Source organism: Prionailurus bengalensis, chromosome B3 (genome assembly GCF_016509475.1).
Source record: "Prionailurus bengalensis isolate Pbe53 chromosome B3, Fcat_Pben_1.1_paternal_pri, whole genome shotgun sequence".
Classification (NCBI taxonomy): Eukaryota; Metazoa; Chordata; class Mammalia; order Carnivora; family Felidae; genus Prionailurus; species Prionailurus bengalensis.
This window is the reverse complement of record NC_057355.1, coordinates 7,853,710-7,875,454: the sequence shown is the minus strand read 5'-3', so window position 1 is coordinate 7,875,454 and position 21,745 is coordinate 7,853,710. Positions and strand designations below refer to the sequence as shown.

General features: G+C 51.9%; 1 protein-coding gene across 2 annotated transcripts in view; it reads right to left on the bottom strand.

The window, feature by feature from the left end:
• NTRK3 (neurotrophic receptor tyrosine kinase 3) overlaps window positions 1-21,745 on the bottom strand; it is a 398,764-nt gene that overhangs the window by 75,774 nt on the left and 301,245 nt on the right. For both annotated transcript variants that reach the window (XM_043554722.1, XM_043554724.1), the window contains one exon: window positions 3,161-3,291. In XM_043554722.1, the coding sequence (XP_043410657.1) occupies window positions 3,161-3,291 (131 nt within the window). The remainder of the gene's footprint in view (window positions 1-3,160; window positions 3,292-21,745) is intronic.

Here is a 21,745-nt window from a genome sequence, read left to right as displayed (position 1 = left end):
AGGGCTCCCACTGCATGCCCCGCCCCTCCAGTATTCCTTCTCTCACCCCAAAGGTGACCACTACACTGACTTATGCAGTCCACGGTCTCGGCTTTTGTAAAATACTTGCGACTATCTAAATATAAATCCCTTACCACTAGAGTTCAGTTTTACTTGTTTTTTAAACTGGAAATAAGTGGAATTATATATATATATATATAGAGAGAGAGAGAGAAAGAGATATCTATATATCTAGATGATACATAGCTAGCTAGATGATACATAGATAGATAGATAGATAGATAGATAGATAGATAGATAGACAAATAGGTGGGTGGATGGATGGATAGATAGATAGATAGATAGATAGATAATGGGTACAGGTCTAGAAGTAGCAGTGCTAGGTCACACAGTATGCTAATGTTCTAGAATACCAAAATTTTTCAAAATGATCATACTGCTGCGCCTTCCCACTAGCACTTGGTATCGTCACCACTATGTTGTCATTCTGCTTGGTGTTCACTGGTATCTCAATATGGCCAACTTGCATTTTTCTGATGATTAATTAGGTTGGACACCTTTCTCATGTTCTTATCAGCTATTGGCTATCAGAAGAGACTCTTTGAGATCTTTTGAACAAATGTATTCTCTGTCAAGTGACTATTTAAAAGAGGTACCACCTATTTAAAAATATAAACCACATATTATCAGTCTTACACTACCCTTATGCACAAATTACGCTCTGTCTTGCCCTGCTCTCCTTCTTTCTTGGGTCTTCTTTTGTCTCCCCAGCAGACTACAGGCATCTTCAGAACAGAGGCTGTGATGTCTGCTCCGTCTCCCCTATGGCAACCACCGGGCAAAAGATTCTTGCCAACTGATTTAAAACCACAATTTGGGGAAAACCTAACCTTGGGTTATACTCAGATGTGTTCTCTGAAAGTCCACAATTACCCTGCACCAATATGAGAACAGCCTCAAGAGGAAGGAGCCTGCACAAAGCAGTAAAATCTAAAGAGGATGAGAAACAGGAAACACCATTTCTCGACCGTTCTCTAGAGTAAATGAGTGTCTTCTCCAGGGGCTGGAGTCTGGGTGGATCCCCTGGGCTGCAAATGTTGTAAAATCCTGGGGCACTCGTCTCCTCCACATTCCCAGACCCAAGGAGAGAAGAAAACCATCTTAAAAAGATGAACACAGAAACACATTTTCTGCATTATCCAATCCGGGTACTGTCCTTTAATGCCTGACCACTCAGTGAGGAACATTTCCCAAGGTTTGGGGCCATCATTTCATTTCCTGCTCAAAGCACAAAAATGTCCATTTCATTTACCAGTCCCCAGACGGATATTGGAATGCCCAGTGGATTAGTGTCTCCCGATAAATTAAAAGTTTCAGAGCAGTGCAGAATCCTTGTTTGGAGACAAAATTAGAAATCTTTCCACTCCCCTGGTCCAAGCTGTTTAAAGACTTTCTTGCTTATCTGACCATCCTGCGTCTATGGAGGTACACTGAACAAGTTTATTCTCAGGCAGTCTAGCAATAATAATGATTAGCCTTCACAGAAAATATACTCTAGTTCCTTATTTATTTTCCAGATCCTTGGTCAGCAGACAATGCCTACTTTTGTAAAATATACATATATTTTTTCTAATAGATGTGTGTGTGTGTGTGTGTGTGTGGGGAGAGAGAGAGAGAGAGCAGTCGTAACGGGTAGCATATGGCCCTCAAAGCCTAAGATATTTATTATCTGGCCCTTTTAGAGAAAAGGTTCAGACCCCCTATTCTAGCTGGTCAGTGTAAGCTTGGAAGGCCATATGTCATGTGTCTAAGCACATTCAATAAGACCAACATTGAGAATGATGGTGATAATAAAAACCAGTAGCAAGTACTCTTTATTGAGCATTTACTATGTCCCAAACAATGGAGGAACAATTTTACATGTTGTGTGATTTCATCACCAATGCTTTTAAGGAAGGATATTGTATTTCCCATTGTACAGATAAAGAAACTGAGGGCTGGAGATGTTAAGTGTCTTGTGTGAGGTTGCACAGCTAATCAGTGGCAGGGTGGGGTCTCCCTCAGGCTCTCTGACTCCCCCGCTATCCCTGGGGGCTGCAGAGCATCTGTGGAGGCCATCTGCCCTCCGTGGACAGGCAATATGCAGACACACAAGACTGTGAATATACAGACCCCAAAGTCACAGAAGCATGGAACTGTCATTGTGAGTGGTTTGGTTGGAGCCCTCAGTGCTAAGGGTGGGACCCTTTTGAGGTCCCAGTGAGAGTCCTCATGGGGGGGCGGTATCTCTTGTTCTCAGCCCAGGACACCAGGCAGAATTCACCCTCCTCTCAGAGGACTTCCTGTGGCACCCATGGAGGTCAGTCCACGCTCCAGAGCAGGGCTCCTGACACCTACTTGGCCCTCGTCCGTACAAATCATGTTCAAAGATTTGTTTAGCACTGATTTATAGGAGAAGCTGTTCTCTGCAGGCTGAGTGTGGGGGTGGGGAACTGGTGGTAAGTCTTCTCTACCACCCCACACAATTCAGCTCCTGCACTGCTGGCTCAGCAAGACAAAAGTCCTGTGGTTCCTGGGTCCATCTAAGTACCTGCCAGGAGGCAGTTACCCTCGGGGGTCTGAACCCGGATCACATGCGTGGGGGTATAAGAAATTTTTCCGGGTTCACTCACTAGTCTCCCTGTGCTTAGTTATAGCTGGTCCTTCCCCACTCTTCTCCTTCTATTCCCAGTGACGTCTGCTGCCCTTGACCAGGGCTCCCAGATTCTCCTTCAGCCGCCCACCCTTCACTCAATTCTATTCCTGAGAAACGTCAAGTGACTCTCCAGGCACGGACGACACATCCTGTTGAGGTCTCTGAGGAGGGAGGAGGGCCAGCTGGGGACAAGGATGGGGACCCAGGCCCTTTCACAGGCTAACGTGCTCCTCTAGCTGCACCTCAGGCACAGCCCCCTTAGGTGCTGTAGTTCTTGACTTCCAAAGTCAGAGGAAGTCGGTGTGGATCCAACGGAAATCTCGCTGCCCTTAGAGCAAGGGCCCCTGATTACAATGGATGAAGAATGCCCCTTCACACCAGGAATGGAGCGAGCCTCTCCCGCCTGCTCCCCGGCCCCCAGCACCCCCTCTTCCTTCCTGGGACCCGCAGACCTCTGGGATTTACCTTCACGGCCACGAGCATCTTGTCCTTGGTCGGGCTGAGGTTGTAGCACTCGGCCAGGAAGACCTTGCCAAAGGCTCCCTCGCCCAGTTCCCGCTTCAACACGATGTCCCTCCTCTTAATGTGCTGCACGTCTGTAGGAGGGGGACAGAGGGGAGAGCAGCTGATCAGTCCTAGGCACCTGTCCTCATGACAGCAGGGGGTTCTACTTCTGGGTCCACAGCCAGGGAGAGGCAGACGTGGCCAGGAACCCCAACTCGGGCATGACAACGGGCATCATGTTGTGGTTTCAGTCTGACGCAGAACCAAATCTCACCTCTGTCCCTGACCCACCCCAAACCTGTCTAACAGCTGCCTCAGCTGGAAAACAGAATCAACAGTAGCTAAAGCACAGGATTCTGGTATAACTAGCTAGTGTGTGTGTGTGTGTGTGTGTGTGTGATATACACACATATAGATCAGTCTCAACAGCTACTCTCATGTCACAGGAATCCCCTGAGCATAGTGCACATTCTGATTCAGTCAGTAGCTCTGAGAATCTGCACTTCTAACAAACCCTCAGGTAACCTGTGTGCTGTGGGCCCTTGGACCGCACTTGGAATCGTGAGGTCTCTGGGGTGTTCAAAATCAGGTTTGAATCCTGACTCCACCTCCTTGCTCGTTTTTTGGGCTTGAGGAAGTTATTTCATCCCAGTGCCTCGATGTCCTCATCTATAAAATGGGATTAACACCAATACCTTTCTTGTTGAAGTCTTGTAAAGATATGAGATAATCCATTTGAAGAGTTTGGCCTGGCACCTGGGACAATGTGTGTGTGTGTGTGTGTGTGTGTGTGTGTGCACGCACACACATGCACACACATGATTCTTGTTATCCAAGAATGGCTGTGACAATCCTAGCACGGTGCCTGGTTTGTGATAGAGATGACTCTGTGGCAGCTAAAATTATCTGGGGGAAGCCTTTACTTGACAAATCCCTCTCCTCTGGAAGACCAATGAGATCATGAAAGCCAAGTCCAGAGACTGTCCCAGAACCACGGTCCAGGCAGAGAACAGCCGCGACCCCCTCCACTAATTCAGCAGGCTAAGTCCATCTGCCAGGAGAAAGCAGAGATATCACCTCAGCCGTCCCATCTACTTGGAAAGAATGCTACGAAGGAATAGAACGAGCAGGGGGCTAGTGACGTAAGGCACAAGCCAGAGGTTCGCTCACTGACCTTCCCCTTAACTGTGCAACAGGCAGAAACCCACTAAACATCTGTATTAACACTAAAAAGAGCATTGCAGAGCCAGGAAAGAGGATTGTCTCCGATGACCTTGTCACAAACTGAAAACCGAAGACAGAGGACTACGGCAGACTGTCCCCATGAGCGAGGACACATGTGACAGGAACAGACGAGGGTGGCTGCAAGGCTTTGCTTAGTGTTTTGGTTGGCTTGGGAATTCCTTTCAGAATAGACTATACAAACCTCTTTGTTTTTGTTTTTGTTTTGTTTTTTCCTATCAGAATTCTTGGTCTCCCCACGGTGTCCCAGATGACCCGCGGATCTGTGGGAGGAAGCATTTACAGAGCATTTTTCTCTCCTCCCCCGCAAGACAGAGCTGCAGGCTCCCAGCGGCTGGTGGTCGCTCCTCACGGGCCACGTGACTGCCAGGTGGCTGCCGTGCTCTGCAGGGCTTTGCCCCAGTCTTCGCAACAAGGGAATTAAAAATTGGTTCCCTTCTTTACACCCTCTGTTGCTATTTCTTAGCCTCTGAGGAGTGGTATTTGTCGGCCTTGAAGGGGAAGGCTAAAGAGTCTCCCACTGAGACAAAATGGGAGGTCAGGACCTGTCTCGGGGGAGGCCATCTGCTCATCACGGCATAATCATTCCCGGGTGACTAGTGATGACGCACGGGGTCCTGCAAGGTGAGCATCCTGGCATGGCCACAGAGCGGAAATGGGCTGGGAAGGCAGCTTTATAAGGCCACGTCTGCACTTCTGAACATCGCAAGGACTGGTAAGGAATGAGAGGTCAGGGGCACCTGGATCGAGACCTGGATCCTCCACACAGTATGGGCTTGGGGGCCTCACAAAGCATCTTAGGACTCAGTTTCCTTATCTATAAAATGGGTGTGGGACGATAACACAAGTTCTACTTACCTACTACACGAGCCATTGCATATGAAGGTTTGTAATTCCTTAAGTCTTCTTAAGTGTTGCATCATTATGGACATTATTTTACAAGCAGGAGAAACAAGGGACAAGTCAGGAGTCCCCAGCTGACGGCTGAGACGGGACTAGAATCCAGAGCATCAGGACAGGCCAGAGTAGCCAAACCACTAGGGACAAGCTCCCTTTGGCCCCAGACCCCACCCCAGGCCCCAGCCTCCCTCGGCACTGTAAGAGGGCAGTGTTGTTCTCAAACCTGAGCTGCCACAGAATTATCTAGAAGGCTCGTTAGAGCAAATGGCTGGGTCCTTCTCCCAGAGATTCCCATTTGCTAGTCTAGGTCGGGGCCTAAGAATTTGCCTTTCTAGTAAGTTCCGGAGTAATGCTGACGTTGCTGGTCCAGGCACCCCACTTCGAGAACCACTGGAACAGGAGGGCATGGGAAGGGGAGGAATTGGCCAGCTCTTAACAGACAGTCGTGTGTCCACAAATGCTGTATCCGTTTTTCACCATCCGAAAGCCTGCAAGCCTGGACTTACCAGAGGCCCTCCTCCCCGCCGAGCTGTGCAGCCTGGGCTGCATCAAGGTCCCTCTCGGGGCCTCAACTACTCATGCATGTGATGGTGATCATGCCTCTCTCGCCTCCTTATGTTCCTGACACACCCCCATAAAGGCAAAGCTAACAGTATATAAATCTCTGGGTCCCTTGGTCCAGCTCTGGGCTGGGCCACCTCACCAGCCCTGCGAGCTCTCCTCACTCACGGTAGCTGGGAGCAGGATGAAAACGGAAGGACGGGGGAGCTCCACAGAGAGCGGGCTCTGGTGTTCAGCTTCCGAGTCTCAGAGCCCACTCCCTCCTCTCCCTCCCTCGGCAGCAAGAATCACAGGCCCTGAAAGGTTCGGTCAAGTCAGGTGGAGGCGGCAAAGAGGGGACCGTTTCTCAACTCTCCCTCCACATCCCAGGACTTGACAGTGTGGCAGCAGCTATGGAGCCCCAACCATGGGAGGGGGCAGCGTTAACAGCCGTGAGCCTTGCACAGTCATGGCGGCGGGGGGGGGCAGGGGGGAAGGTAAGCACGTTACTGCAAGCACGAAGCAGAAGCCTCCCACGGACCCAAGTGTCTTCCCCAAATCTGCAAACAGATCTTTTCCAAAGACTTGGAAACACCCAGTGGCTCAGAATAAAACAGGCCTGGCTCACTCTAGTTGTCTTCAGGGAGAAGTATTTTGAGAGTAATACCTGAGCTTTGTCCACAAAGGGGGAGGGGAGATGTAGAAAGGGCAACGGGAGGAATGGAAAATAAAAACAGCTTCCATTCCACCACAAATCCTCCCCCAGGAGAGAACACCCTCCCCCCGCTCCCCACCACCAGCCATGGTGGTAAGAAGTTCCACAAGACACCTGGAGGCTTCCGCAGAGAGAGGCTGGGTTTGGGCCAAATGCATAAGGCAAATCACTTCCGCGTGGACAGCCCCATGAGCCAACAAGACTCAAGACTCCACAACACCATCCGAGCAGCTGCCCCCCACCCCCCACCTAAGTTGGAAGAAGTAGGGCAAAGGGAAGTTAATCGATGGCCAATCCTACTCTTTGGTCAAATTCAATTCTGATGATAAGCACCGGAGACAAGGGCTATTGTGCCCCATTCACGGATGGGAAAATGGAAGCAGGGGCAGCTTCTTAAAGTTCACAAGGCCAGAGAGTGGCCAAGGAAGGACTCCCTCCCTCATACGGCTCCCCAGCTCACGTTCCGTCCACGCCTCTCTTCCATCCTACCCTACTTCATGGCCACCAAGACCATCCGGTCCACAGAACGTCGCCCCTCCACCTTCCCTCCTTCCAACCCTATCCGACTCCTCTTACCCTGCTCATCCTGGACTCTATCACCCAAGGCAAAAGGAAGGTGCACCTTCCCAGAGGCTCGGGGGAGGAGGGGTGGGACGGGAAGAGTGTGGGAGGAGAGGGCGCTGCTCGGGCCCTGGGGATGGCTGGAGTGAGCCATTCCCATTTCTGACGTCCTCGTGTCTGTTTGGGCCCCTTTTTGTGCTTATTTTTAGCTCACACAGTGCTGCTCAGAGCTGCCTCTGGTGAAGCCATTTGACCCGCATGCCAAAAAGTGATGGATTCTCCTAGGAGGAGAGGGCATCAATCTCCTTTTACTGCCTGGCTGGCTGGCCCAGCAGAGTCTGGGTCACAAGGCTCAGACGCTGGGACACTGGCAGGGGAGGAGGAGGGAGAGGGACGCACGGCCCAGGCCGTGGGAACACCTCCCACTCTCTAGCAAGGAGGGGCTGCTACAGAGAGAGCCAGGGGGCCGGTGCCCGGTAGGAGGGGTCTTTGAGAGATGTCGCGGGCTCCTGGAACTTTCTGGCCTGACTCTTCCTTCCTTTCTCCTTTCTTCGACAGAGCCCCCACTTGGGGTCTGCCAAAGGAAGCCATCCGTAGGGTTTCTCGTTCCTGCCGGACAACTGGTTCATCAGACAGAACAGAATGAGGGTTTCTGGGTTTCGGTTACTGCTCCATGAATTTTCCTCTGCAGCGAGGACCAAGATATTTATACCATATGGATGGGCCTCCCTGCTGTGAGGTCTTCCAGATCTGGAGTGAGCTTGACCTAGGGCGAGATCATGAACCCAAGCAGGTCACAGCCACCTCGGTAGAGAAGGTCTCGGAGCCCGTACAGTTCAGTGGGCAGACTGTGGTTACCCCCTCATCCTCGCCATGTTCCCCTGGGGGAGGTGCCTCACCCAGTGCCTTCTGTGACCTACACAGGTCCACCGAACAGACAGACATGGCCAGAGATGTAGGTGACCACTGTCAGCCCCACGTTCTGGGGAAACAGGGATGTGCCAGGCATACACATTACTCAGCGCTGCCGACCAGGGACGAAGAGGAGGCATAAAACCCCCCAAAATGGTGTGGCTGAAAAACCGAGGACTTGGAAAAAGAGAGGGGTCTGTATTTGAACCCTGACCCTGCCACTCACTGGGCTGCATCCACCCTCAGGCTCTCGTTCCTTATCTGTAGAATGGGTAGGTGACTTACCCACTCGGCAGAGTTCTCAGGAGGACAGGTTTAAACTTTCTGGATAAGAGAGGTAATTGGAGCGATCTGAAACACGACGGGCATTTAATGCAAGTGTGTTCCTTCCTTTCTACAGGATTTTCATTTTACCTGAGAGCTCAGTCTACTGTAAACAAAACAGTGACTTGGAAAGAAACCTGAAGAGGGGTCAAGATATCCTCCTGAAAGAAAATGGCTGAGGCTGCTCCTGGGTGGGGGGTGGGGGGGCCCTCAGCACTGACTCAGGGGGCCGGCGGCAGCCTGTCCGAGCCTGCCACCACCACGTCCAACCTCCTCCCTCTTCAGAGTCCAAAATAGTTTGTGGGAGGAGGTTGGTCAGACAATGGAATAAAGACATCGAAGGTAGAGACAGCCACCTAGTAAAGATTACTATTGATCAGTAGGGGAAAAAACCCCAGATTTCCCAGGGTCGGTGGTTATAAATAATTGTGGTCCTGACTCTGCTGTATGTCAAGCAGCAAAGTCACGCCCAAAGGCTGGCATGCTCCCTCAGTCAGACCCAGAATGTTTTAGCAGAAGTCCACTGGCCACCTCGGTGCTTTGGCTAATGATTGTTCTAGGAGGGCGTGCGCCCAGGCAGCACCCAGACCGTCCTCCCCTGAAGGCTGTTTCCTAAGGGACTCAGAAGCAGGCCGTCCCAGCAGCCCGAAGGGACTTTAGCCCTTAGCTAAAGCCTGATGGGTTCTCCTGACCACCCTGTCTTCCCTTCTCACCTGACCCGTTGTCATACCCGGTTCCTAACTTTCTCCCATCAACTCTGTCTCACTCTGGGCTTGTCTCTTAGCTTATGGTGTTACCCCTGGCTCCCTTACTAATAATAAAAATAAGTTCCGTCAATAGAGCACTCACCCCGAGCCAGGCACCATGCAGTGTGCAACGTGTGGTCTTGCCTTCACAGCTGTCTTAAACACAACGTGCTGCTGAAGTTCAAGGTGATAAAGCAATGCGCTCAAGGTCACCCAGCTGGTAGAGGTGGCCCATCAGACTCTAGAGTCCAGTGCCACCCTGCTCCCCGTCACTCGTGACAGCCCCCTCACCTCTGTCACTTGTACCCTCGTGGAAGGCGCTGCTTTCTGAACCGGCAACTGTGATTGGTGGAAACCAATCCCATCCCTAAGGACAGACACAGAATCATTTCCAGTGGAACCTGTTCTCGCCACCCTCGGCTGTCACCCTCCGAGCTCAACACGGGCAGCAAGACGGCCTCCGGAGATGAGGTTGGCATCAGAAGGCAGAAACCCAAGGCCCCCTCACAGACGAACAGAGGGGCTCGACAGCCTTGGGGCTCTCACATTACAAGGTAAGTCCTGAGGGCGCCTGTGTGGTGAAGGAGGAGGGAGATTCTTGGCAGGCAAGGGGGGAAGAGGGAACAAGAGAGGAATGAAGAATCTCTGAGAATTTGCACTCGCCGGACCCCAGGGTCTCAGGCTGCCAAAAATGCTCAGAAGAAAACATCAATTCAATACCACACATTTAATTGCACATGAAATGGAATGTCTTTAAATGGAAGAATAACATTCCCGGAGCTCCAACGGTGGGTGTTTGAAGTGGCAGGAGGGAGACGGAGGGTCAGCTCTGAAATCTCGGAGGGGGAAGGAGACTGCCGAGAGAGGGCAGGACGCCTGCTTTCGCTAGAGGTAGGAATTTCTGCCTGCCAGTCCAGACCCGTCCTCTCCGCTTCTCACGGCCCCACTGGCTGCATGTGGCCTCACGCCGCCGGGCGGCGGGGCAAGAGGAATGAATTTCCCCTTTGGTCTTGCTTAAGAGCATAGCCAGGGAAGCGTGCACCCTGGCCAGAGGCAGACCCTGTGCGCCGGCCGCAGCTGACCCGGCCAGTCCTCCGCCTGGACGGAAAAGCGCAGCGGGGCTGACCCATCCCAGTAAGCCACTCTTGCGAAGCAATCCCCAGATGACTGACGGGCTAGGAAAACAAGAGGGCCTCCTGAGTTTGTGTCAAGGATCGGTCTAAGAGAAGACGTTTCAAAGGCTGGAGAGCCGGCCCAAGGAAAGCTGCAGAATTTTTCTTGGAGGTCTAGAATTTAGCATCTGCCTCTGGCTACTCCGCAAACGTGGGTGGGGGGTGGGGGGTGGGTAACAGTGATATGGAAAAGGACTGTCTGCTGCTGTTGCTGCCCTGGGATGAGGCTGACCGGACTGCGAGAACCTGAGGTTTCTGCTGGCCAGTCCGCGTCCCATCCTACGGCTCATCTAGCCGGACGGGGGCTCCCCTGGCCAGCGCGAGGGCTCGGCAAAGGGTGCTGGCAGGCGTTCAAGTCAAAGAGCAACGAGGTGTGTTGTCAAAGTCGGTATGCTGAGCCCAGCAGCGGGCACCATGCACAGCAGGTGCTCACTAAATATCTGATGAATGCACGAATGTACGAGAACTCCCTTGGAAGCATTGCCGGGGACTCCGGCGAGGAGAACACCGCAAAGAGGGAGGAAGAAGGGAAGCAGAGGGAGCAGTAAAAAGAAAGGAGAGATGAGTGAGAACGGGAGAGGATCCAGGAAGTTGCAAAGAGCAGCCTTATTTATGTCCTGGCTCCACGACCGGCCCCGGGAACCGGGAACACATGGCACCAGGACCGCGTGGAGCCCCACATGCCTACCCTCCCTCTGGGCGCTCCGTCTAAGCAGCGTGGCTCTGCGGTCTCGTGTGAGGAAGCTCAGGGTAGGCCGGGGCTCCCCTCGGGGGCACGTGCGCGCCCCGAGGCTGGAGGTAGGGGGCTAGGACGCCGAGACGCCGTGTTCCCACCAAGATGAATAAATAAATAAGACACCCTGCTGTTTCTGGAAGCGGCAGAGGGAGAGGATCAGCAGAGGACTGTCTGTTCTGGGGTGATTTCCAGCTCACGTTTCCTGACACAAGCAGTTCAGGAGACAGCGGGAGGAAAGTTCAGATGTGTCCCTGCCCGCAGGTGCTGCCCCTGGAGCTGCACCCACGAGCTCAGGTGTTTACTGACACCCGGGGGCCCCTGCCATGCGCCTCCCCAGCCAAGTCTGCCTTGTGTGCCCACTGGCCTCGTCTACGTGTCGCGCTGGTCCATCCCATGGTGAGAGGACCCCTCTGGCTCTCATTAAGCACTGACTGCCCGAGAGTAAAGAGCAAAGGAGCTCCCTGAGGAAAGCATCTGGAATTGAGCAGCTAGGTGCTGAAAGATGAAACTCAGGCTCCAACTGGAAATCTGTCCCTCCAGCAACTTGCCTGGCGCCCATCCTCTCCCCTTCCTCTGGCCTGGATCTTTCCTTTGCAACCTGACGGTGACAAACTCTCACTCAAAATGCCCATACGAGGGGCTCGGTCTGCATCTCAGTCTCCCCAGAGGCCCTCCTCCGCCAGCAGCTGCCCAGGGATGCTGCTTTGGCTTCTCAGCCTGCGCATCTGACTCTGTCCCCCAAGTCCATCTTGTGGCATTGCGGCTTTTCACCGGCAAACAAATTGTTCAAGCTTGTACCTTCCCGGTCTGCAGCTCCAGGCCAAGACACAGACTACAGGGCACTGGGGAGCCTTGAGGTGGGCCAGAGGACCAGTCACCCACTCACAGAACACGCCGTCAGCCTCGAAGACGACCAGCTCCCTTATATCCAAGAGGAAGCCGAACCCGTTCACGCAGGGGTGGGGAGGAACGGGCGTTATAAGATTTGTGTAGGCAGAGGCAACGATACATCCAAATATACAGAAACGAGCACAAAAAGAAGAAAGGACAGAAGGGGGCCCTCTTATAAGTAAGCAGTAACAGCAAGGTGAATGAGGCAGGAGTGGGTATGAGTTCACGTTCAACAACACATTTTTGGAGGCAGCAGTTGGCAATTTTCTAAGCCCGTCTCAAAGCTTCACCGTTTTCATGAGTGAAATTAAGAAAATACCCCGCTTGGGGCGCCTGGGTGGCTCAGTCAGTTGAGCGTCCGACCTCAGCCCAGGTCGTGATCACAAGTTCAAGCCCCGCATCGGGCTCGGTGCTGACAGCTCAGATCCTGGAGCCTGCTTCGGATTCTGTGTCTCCCCCGCTCTCTGCCCCTCCCCTGCTCGTGCTGTCTCTCCTCCCGCTCTCAAAATACATAAAAACATTAAAACAAATTTTTAAAAATACCCCACTCAATGAATTGTCATGAGGGTTCATAGCATACTGTGTGTATAGTAATGTGTCCAAAGTGTGTTAAATATACTAATGACTGTAAAGTTTCACAAGGGAGCATGCCAGCTCTTTCCTCCCACTCACCCCCTCCTCAAACGCTCCATGATCTCTGAGTATTTACTCTTTCCAATCCTTAATTTCCTCACCTGTAAAAATGAAATAATTTTTAAAAAGTGCCAATTGCATGGCATTGTTGTATCTGCAAATGACACAGAGGTGTTAACGCTTAGAACAATGCAGACGCACAAAGTAGGTGCTCAAATCGCATTAGCCCAGAGCATCAATGCCTTCGGGGTAGTCTTGGGTATGCCACTGAGAACTCGGAGAACCTGAGAACCTGGCCCAAATCCCCAGGCTTTTTCTTTCTAAATTCCCTACGTAGATGCATAAAATAGGTCCAACAGATGGATGGATTGCTCACTCACTGTCCTCTGAGCTCCCGTCATGGATTCACGCCTGAGCGTCTTTACCCACACTGTACCTCCAGCTGGGTACTCTTCTCCAGCTCCCACCAGGAGAAGTCAGCCCGTGCCCCCCAGGCAACTCCAATCCCACCCGCTCCATCAGATCTCCTCCCAGTCTTCCTCGAGATCCTACCATCCCCTCAGCCTGTCTGTGCCTGGTGCAGAAACAGGTGTCCTGGGGCCCCCCTCTGCTTGCTCTGCTTTTTCCCCCAAGTAAACTCAACTCACCCCAGGCAGCTCACAGAAAACAAGCTGAGCACATGCTTGCTACCTCACTGGAGAGAGCGAATGACCTTAGCAAAGGCCAGTAGGGGATTTTTACATAATATACGCGGGGTATCTTGAGACACAGGGCCCTGGGTTATTTGTGGGCACAGGGCCCAGCCCTTAGATCTCCCACATTCACCAGCTGCACAAGGTTGCTGCTGTCCCGTGGCCTGCAGAAGTGTGTGTGCTCTCATTCTTCCCCTGAGCAATGGACTCAGTGAAGATCTCAGTTTAGGCAACCCTAGGAAGTGAACAGGTCTCCCAGTGAGGCCATGGGGCCCCATCTTAGGGCCCTGTGGGAGGCCTTTCTTTACAAAGGTTCAACTTTAATTCTGCTTAAAGCAGGAGGCAGGAGGGCTCAGTCTGAGAGAAGGTGAGTGCGGTTCCCAAGGGAAGGGAAGGCAGGACACCCAGGCCTTGGGAATTCAGAAACGCATCTTCCCTTCTGGGGCCCTCAGGGTCTTTCAAGAAATCGCTTTCCTCAATGCAGGGCTTAAACTCAGGACGTAGTTGGAACCGTCTAGGTCATACCTATGCCCTCTTTGAGAGGACTTCCACGCCTGGGGGCGCGGGATGCAGGAGATGCCTCCCAGTGGCTCTGGTCACCCTGCTTCCTGTCTGCTCCGAGGGGTTGTGGTGACAAACCTCACCTGCTCATCCCCACATCCGCCCCTGCCCAAGGGGTCGACAGCTCCCTCGGTGCTCCCTGCTCAGCTCAGCCTCCTTCCTAGCCCCCTCAACAGAGTGCTCCTTGCTGCCGGCTCACCACCAGGCCACCCCGTTATTCCTGGCCAGACTCTCCTTCACCTGACCACACCTGTTCTGCCAGACTGTTGCAGAGCCCCGAAGCTCACCTCCACGGACGGCAGAGGCTGTCAGGGACCTGGGGAGTCAGCGGCTGGGCTCCTTTCCAAGGGGATGTTCCCATTTCCAGCCCCCACTCCCAGAGCTGAGGTATCTGCCAGGCGCCTCCCCCTCTCCAAGCCTCCCGCTCAGGTCCTCACTGTCTTCAGCCTTGTATCTGACGGGTTCAAGGTCAGAGGCCAGAGCCCACGGGTCCCCGCCACGCAGGCCCTTGGCGTGGGTAGCCCGTGCTCAGAGCAGCCAGCAGATTCGTTCCGCACGGCCTCCACACTCCCGGATCCGAGCCTCCCCTGTCGCAGCCCGTTCGCTCTGCCAGGTGTTTTCCCCACCACATCCTCTGAGCTGACTTCCAAGAGTTCCCCCACACCAGATGTTAAACGCACTGGCCGGTGGCTTCCTGGCCTGTCTCCTGAACCCCGCCCCCCCACGCCCCGTAATTCCACAAAAAAACAAAAACAAAAACAACACAAACAAACAAAAAATGACAGAGAAAAAGTTGGAACTGGTGGAATGCTTGGTACCACCTGACCCCTGGAATCCCTCCACGGGCTCGGTGGCTAAGGTGAGGTCCATCCAAGTTCCACACATTTTAAGCTGCTTCTGGGGCACCCGTAAAGTCATCAGCAACACTTATATGGTGCCTTGGATCAGAAGAGAATTCTTTCTAGTTCTTTTTGGCGCCAAAAGAAATAGAGTCACATAGACATTTGGGCTTTGGATGGTATCTTACCGGTCCTTCGGAAGATCCCAGAAATTGGGGGTCAAGTGGCTCTTAGGACCAACGTCAGTGGAAAATTTGGAGATGTCACTGAACATCATTAGATCTGTGTTGCTGACAAGTGGCCAGCTGTCATGGTTAGATCTGGGCACTCTTGGGTAGTCCCCAAAACACCAACATGGGGGCTCAAGGGCACGAACCTCAGGAATCCACGTAAGACAGACTCAGGAGCCTGGCTAGCAGCCATGTTCCCGTTGCCTGCGGGTGGACCTCAGCTCCCTCTTCCCACTGGCCTCGGGGACTCCTCCCCTTTCATTTTTCAAAAGAGACTCTTGTTCGGTGTGGTCACATCTACACACCCTCTGTCCCCTGTGCTCATCATTACCACAGACCGCGGTGATCTTCCTCTCCTGATGCTTACCTGCCCCGTTCTCCACTCGCTCTCCGAAAACAAGCCCTTCCAACCCCCTTGCCCGCCTGTCCCTTGTGCCCATGTGGGTCACTGACCTTCATCCCTGGCCTGCTTTTAGCTGCTTTCTGCAGGTTCCTCTGTTCCTGCCCGACTTTTTCCAATACATATACTTTGTTTTTCTCTGAAACAGATCTTCACTGCAGGCTCCCCAGGCAGGCGTGAAGGGCTCCTTGAAACCCCCTCCCCCCATCCCCACAGCACAAAGCACAAGCAGGGCCCACAGGCCAGGCTGCCATCCCTCTCCTGCCAGCTCTTGGGAGACGCCAGTCCTGGAGCACGGTCCCTTTACACAGCCCCTCCTGGACCCACAGACTGAAGCCAGAGGAACTGAGTCAGACAAGCCATTTCCCACACCAGCTCTTTACCCTACAAACTGGCCCCCTTTCCTCTGAGTCTCTTCTCTGGGAATTTGCCTTTTTTTTTTTTTTTTTTTTTTTACTTTCAGCACAGAAAATGCAGAAGCTGAATGACCAGGCAGTATGGCCCGGTCCTGCAAATGTGTCTTGTGACAATTACACATGGGTGCCATCCTGTACAACGTTTCCACATCTATGAGATGTGAGATCAAACATATGGGAATCTCCAGTTACTCTGGGTCATGACTTAGGCAGAATGAATGAGGAAATCCAAGTTATAAAATCAGGAAGGAATTAAGTATTTGGATCGAAGAGCAGTCATGGAAAAAAAAAATGTTATCTGCAATGGAGCAAAACCACTTGACAAATGTCTCATGGAAACGAGGAGACCCCCAAAAAGGTCTCTGGCAGACCAGAGTTTGGTAAATGGAATTTGCTGGGTAGTGCTCACGATTACTGATTTAACACGTGAAAAGTCATGGCATGCTGTCCCGCTGGTGTGCGGCCTCTTCTGTTGTACGTTGGCGGATGTTCGAAAGAAACCGATTAATAACTAAAACCATCTATAAGTGTATTCGTAAGCTCCTGACAGCCACCGTTATTTCAGGGGGTCTGAATTGTTTTATAAGCCCTTCTACTTCTCAAGCACAATTCCTTGGCCACAGGTTTCCCGGGAATGTGGCAAGAAAAATGAACCACGAGATGATACAGTTTTCTGGCCCTGTGGGCAATGGAAGAACAGGGGGTGACGAGACGCTTCTGACGCCATGACGGATGAAGGCCTCAGAGGTGGCGTTACTGCAGCTCTGCTACCGACTGACTGGCTGGGTGACACTGGGCATCTTACTGAACCTCTCTGAGATGACGTCTCTTCTGAGTGTGATCCCCCTCAGATACTGTAAGCGAATGAGATGGACAGTGGAAGGCATCCAGCAAGCGCTGAGACTACGATTCATCTCTTTCTTTTCTAAGTCTATTTATTTATTTTGAGAGAGAGCGCGTGCACACGTGAGTGAGCGTGGGAGGGGCAGAGAGAGAGGGAGAGAGAGAATCTGAAGCAGGCTCCACACTCAGCACGGAGCCCGACGTGGGGCTTGAACCCGTGAACTGTGAGATCATGACCTGAGCTGAAACCAAGAGTTGGATGCTTAACTGACTAAGCCACCCAGGTGTCCCCGACGATTCATTTCTACTCTCTTCCCCAAGACTGTTCAGTTTGGGCTGCGTCACAAACGTTAACGCACCTTGGCATTGGTGCACTCAGAGACAAGCATACATTCGAAGGTCTTCCCTCCTCTAAAAACACACCTGTTGCATCTGTCCACCTGAAACAGGGATTTGTCTGCAGAAACCCCTGCCTGTCACTTTCGGCTACAGAAAACTCTGATCGCTCCAGGCTATAGGCCTTCAAATGGGCCATTCGCTTGGCTTACGGAGGCTGTTTGTTATCTGCTGTCTACTACAGAGGGTCAGGAGACCTGGGGACATGGCGAGGCACAGGGAAGCTGGAGGGCAACACATGATAAGCTCACGGTAGGTGGAAGTCACTTGGAGTAGCTTTTATGTTGGCATATGAAGTCGTAGGAGTGGCTGAAAGTACACGGGCAAGTGAGCGCTCTGTGCCTGGGTCCTGGCTAAGACGGGCATGGAGAGAGCCGGAAAACGTCCCCCCGTGCCGAGCCCGGTAAGAAACCCATGCTCCAGACCTACCTGGCAGGTGCAGCCCACCCCAGCCCCTGCCCCGTGGCGAAGCTGGACAGATAAAAGGCCAGTTCTACAAAAGCTGTCATTTTGACAGTGATGGAAACTGGAGCCCCCCACTTCCTTGCCGAGGGGTCACATAATTCACCCCTTCTGCACCGTATTCAACAAACGTGCATTGAGTTACAGCGTGTGTCAGGAACCCGGCTCTGTGCTGGGGGCGCCGCGGGGAATGAGACACTCTTCGGGGGCTCAGTGGTCCAGCGTGGAAGGCAGGTGAGTCACCAGTAAGTCCAATTCAGTGCAATGAGCCCCACGGGGAAGCAGGGAGAGGACATCTGGGGCCCTGGAAGGTGAATCTAACTGGGTCTAGAGGAGTCGAGGAGACCGCTGTGGGGGAAAGCGATAACTCTCTCTGAGCCTCAATCTCTTCACGTATGAATGTGAAAATCTACGTTAAAATGACTTTCACGCAAGAGTCAGATGGAAAACGTTCTAGTTCTGTCGCCCGTCAACAATAGCAATAAAAATGCGTGTGTCAAGTCACTGCAGGTGCTAGTAAAGCGCGAGGCTCTATGTTTTGGTGGAGGGAAGGGGAGGTAGTCTGGGGGAAAGCCTCCCAGGAGAGCTGGCCTCGCTCTGACCACCACACCTCAACGCTCTGGTTGTGCCTAAAAATCTCCTGTCCCTGAGGCATAGTGGTGGGTTTTATGGCCTCCTTAACCAAACTGGCTCTGGCCAACACTGCTGGACACAACCTATGGAACCAGACTGCCTGGGATCAGATTCAGTCTATGTCAATCATTTTGTTCTCTGGCCTTGGGAAAGTTACTTAACTCTTCGGCTGTTCGTTTCTTCATCTGTTAAAAATAAAATAAAATAAAATAAAATAAAATAAAATAAAATAAAATAAAATAAGGACATAATAATCACAATGCCTGCCTCATAGAAGTGGGTTGAGTATAGAGGTGCCTGGCTGGTTCAGTTGGTTAAGCGTCCAACTTCAGCTCAGGTCACGATCTCGAGGTTCGTGGGTTCGAGCCCCGCGTCGGGCTGTGCGCTGTCAGCTTGGGGACTGTTTGGATCCTCTGCCCCTCCCCTGCTCGCTCACTCTCTCAAAAAGAAACATTAAAAAAACAAGAAGCGTGTTGAGTGTAAGTGTCTCAGTATGTGTACATTACAGTACCTAAATCAGGCGAGCGTCATTAAGTGTCACTGTCACCGCCATCTTCATCATCATCATCGAGATCTCCATCACCCTGGTGACCACAGTCCCACAGAGCAAGCATTTCAACTGGCGGCACCCTCCCTGTGGGAGGTTGTATGACGTCATTAAGAGGTTGGGCTTGACTCAAACCCAGGCTCCGTTGCCACTAGCTGTGTTACCGTTTTGAGCCTTGATTACCTCATCTGTGAAATGGGCTGATAGGAGCACTTCTACCATGGCATTGTTGTAAGATTTAACGAGACCACGTATGGAAAGCAGGCTCGAGCAAAAGGAGCTCTCAGCACATGGTAGTGGCTATGTCACCACTGGGTTAGCTCAGAGGAAGTAAACGTTCACATCGAATCTAAATGCAGTCACTCTATCCTTTCAGGAGGACTGACACACTTCACGTGAGTGAAAAATAAATCTTCTTACTGCTTCCTTTGCCTCTCAGACACCATGAAAGAAGACGTAGACGTCGGAAGCTCATACTAGTTCTCCAGCCTGCTGGAGACCGGACCGGAAGTAGATGGCCTATCACCTAGCGGAGCACATGAATTCATCTCCGTAAATGCAGAAACAGGCCCCATGTCGAGCAAGGAAGTAATGACATTGCTCTGGACACTGAAGCGTGGTGACTGGATTTCCCTGGGAGGACACCTCGAGAGAGAAGGAAGGGGAGCCTGGTAGCATGGGTGTGGCCCGTCGGCAGGGTGGCTGGAGGACTTGTCAGAACAGAAACGTCTAAGATTCAGTATTTCCTGCTTTGTGTTGCTATCACACAATATCAAAACTATCGCAAAAGCCACTCTCTGCACACAAAGTTCACGTATGCGTGATGTTCTGAGCGTAAAACATTTAACAAAAGGCATGTTTCACATATTGGGGATGAAGATTCAGATCAGTGATCCATGCAGATCTTGTAATGTCACCCAACCTGGTAAAAGCAGGGATTCTGACGTTTTCACAAGAAGGGCAAGACAATCTCAGCCTCCCCATCCCCAGACATCCTTGGACACAAAGGTGGGGGAGGGGAATGAATGTGTGGGGTGGGGCTCGAAGGATGCTCAGCTGTCATCTGGCTTGTGAAGTCATCCTCATTGTCCAAATCTCTCCCCACCCTCTCTGCTTGGTCTTTCACGTGTCGCACGGCCAAAAGAGAAATCATGCTTTTCACCCCAGCACCTGCCCTTTTCAGGGCCTTCCTGTGTCCTTTTCACTCCGTGACACAAGCCCCCCAAGCCACCAGTTTTCCTTGATGGCTCTCTCCCGCATGCCACCAATGGCCATCAATAAATCCTGTCGACTGCAGCCGCCAAACATGTCTTAAATCTGTCCCCATCCCCTTCTTCCCATCCTGACACCTTCACCCTCATCCAAGCCACGATGGCCTCTCATCCAGGTGATGGGCCCCTATCTGAGCTTCCATTCTCCCCCCGCCCCTCACTCCCGTCCCAAATCCCCCACTCTGGAACACGGTCAGCCGGCCAGGGTCACCTTTAATAAAAAGCAAAGAAGGAAACTTCATATCCCTCCCCTACATCAAATCTGAGTTTAGAATGAAAAGCAAGCTTGCTCTGTCATTGCTTATGGGATCTGATCCTGCCTACCCCTGATCTCATCACCAGCCCTCCTCCTGCACCCACCCACCCCTCCACTGTCCTCTCCTGCCCTTCCTTCTCACCTCACACATTTCAAGCTAGATGACACTTTAGAGCCTGACAGCAGCCACTACTTGTCCCCGAGTGCCCACTCTGTAGCCATTCAACTGAAAGGGGTCACTTCTATCCCAGGACGTTGTTTTAATTTTCATGCATAGCACAGCAGGGCTGCCATTGGAAAATGGTCTTACCGACTCATTTATCTATCTGCTTATCATCTGGGCTCCCCAGTGGAAAACCAGCTGTGCAAAAGCTAAGACTCCTTGGGGTCTCCATCAATACTGTTGTACCCCAGTAGCTCAACACCTATTAGTTGAATAGATCAGTGGGTGCCTTGGTGTGTTTTATCATCGTTATTACCTAGGCTCCTGTGACCCTGAAAACACTGAGGGAGGACTGGAGATAGAGTACCAGGCAAGGTGGCGGCAGCTTCAGCAGAACCAAATTCTGAAACCCAGGCAGATGTGCTAGTTATTAAACCAGGGCAGGGCCAGCAGGAAGGAAATCACAGCTCTGAGTTGCATAGATCCCATCGGCACACTCAAGAACGTCAACATTATTGAACATCAGAACCTCGAGTTCTCCACCTCTCCTGAAATCCAACTCAACCTGAGACTCTACACTCAGGCTCAGGCTCGATCACAGCATTAACCCATTAAACCACAGACGCCAATGAAAAGGGCCATTTCTTCAACTGGAAAGTCCCCAACTACATTGCAGTTAGGTGGGCCCCATGAACCTCTTCAAGGGTAACAGCTAGGAAGAGGCAAGGTGTGGGACTCGCTCAATCTCTGGGACACCTGAAGGAGGGATCGTTGTATGGGGTCAAGTCAAGCTCCCGGGAGGGTGGGAAAGGATGAAGGATGTCGTCTGCTGCGTTTCCCTGGCTGCATCCTTCTAGGTAAAGTGAGGAGCAGACCCAAAATTTGGCTTTGATGCAGGCAAAGTCAAAAGGGCAGAGAAATTGAGATCAGCCAAAACTCACTGCAGTGAAAACAGGTAGTGTTTGCCCCCCTTATGATTAAAGTTCATCAATATCTGGGTCCCCTTCCCAACAAGAGTGACCCAGAACTTCCTTCCAAGGGGACAACAGAAAAACTACCCCCGCTATAAACCAACTCAGTCCTGAATGCCTTTGTTTTCTACCTCGCTAAGGAAATAGAAATTCCCTCAATTGCCTCTCCTCAGTTTTACTTCCTTCATTTTTAGCTTTCCCTCTGGTCTTAGATGGAGTTCTTTTTTCCAAGGTTAATCCCTCTACCCAAGCTTTTGTCCTCAGCTTTTTCCATCTACTTTTTGAATATTGCCCAACTAGTACTTACCTCTGTTTGGTACTTTAAGTCTCTCCTTCCTGCTGAGCTCTCATCTACAGGATAAGGTTCCTCTTATCCTAATAAAAAGCATCCCCCCACATTAATGGAAAGCACTTAGGGACCCTATCTCTTCCCCCTGGAAATTTCTCCCGTGTTCCCCTTCATTACCAGACTCACGGGTAGTTCACTACTCGTG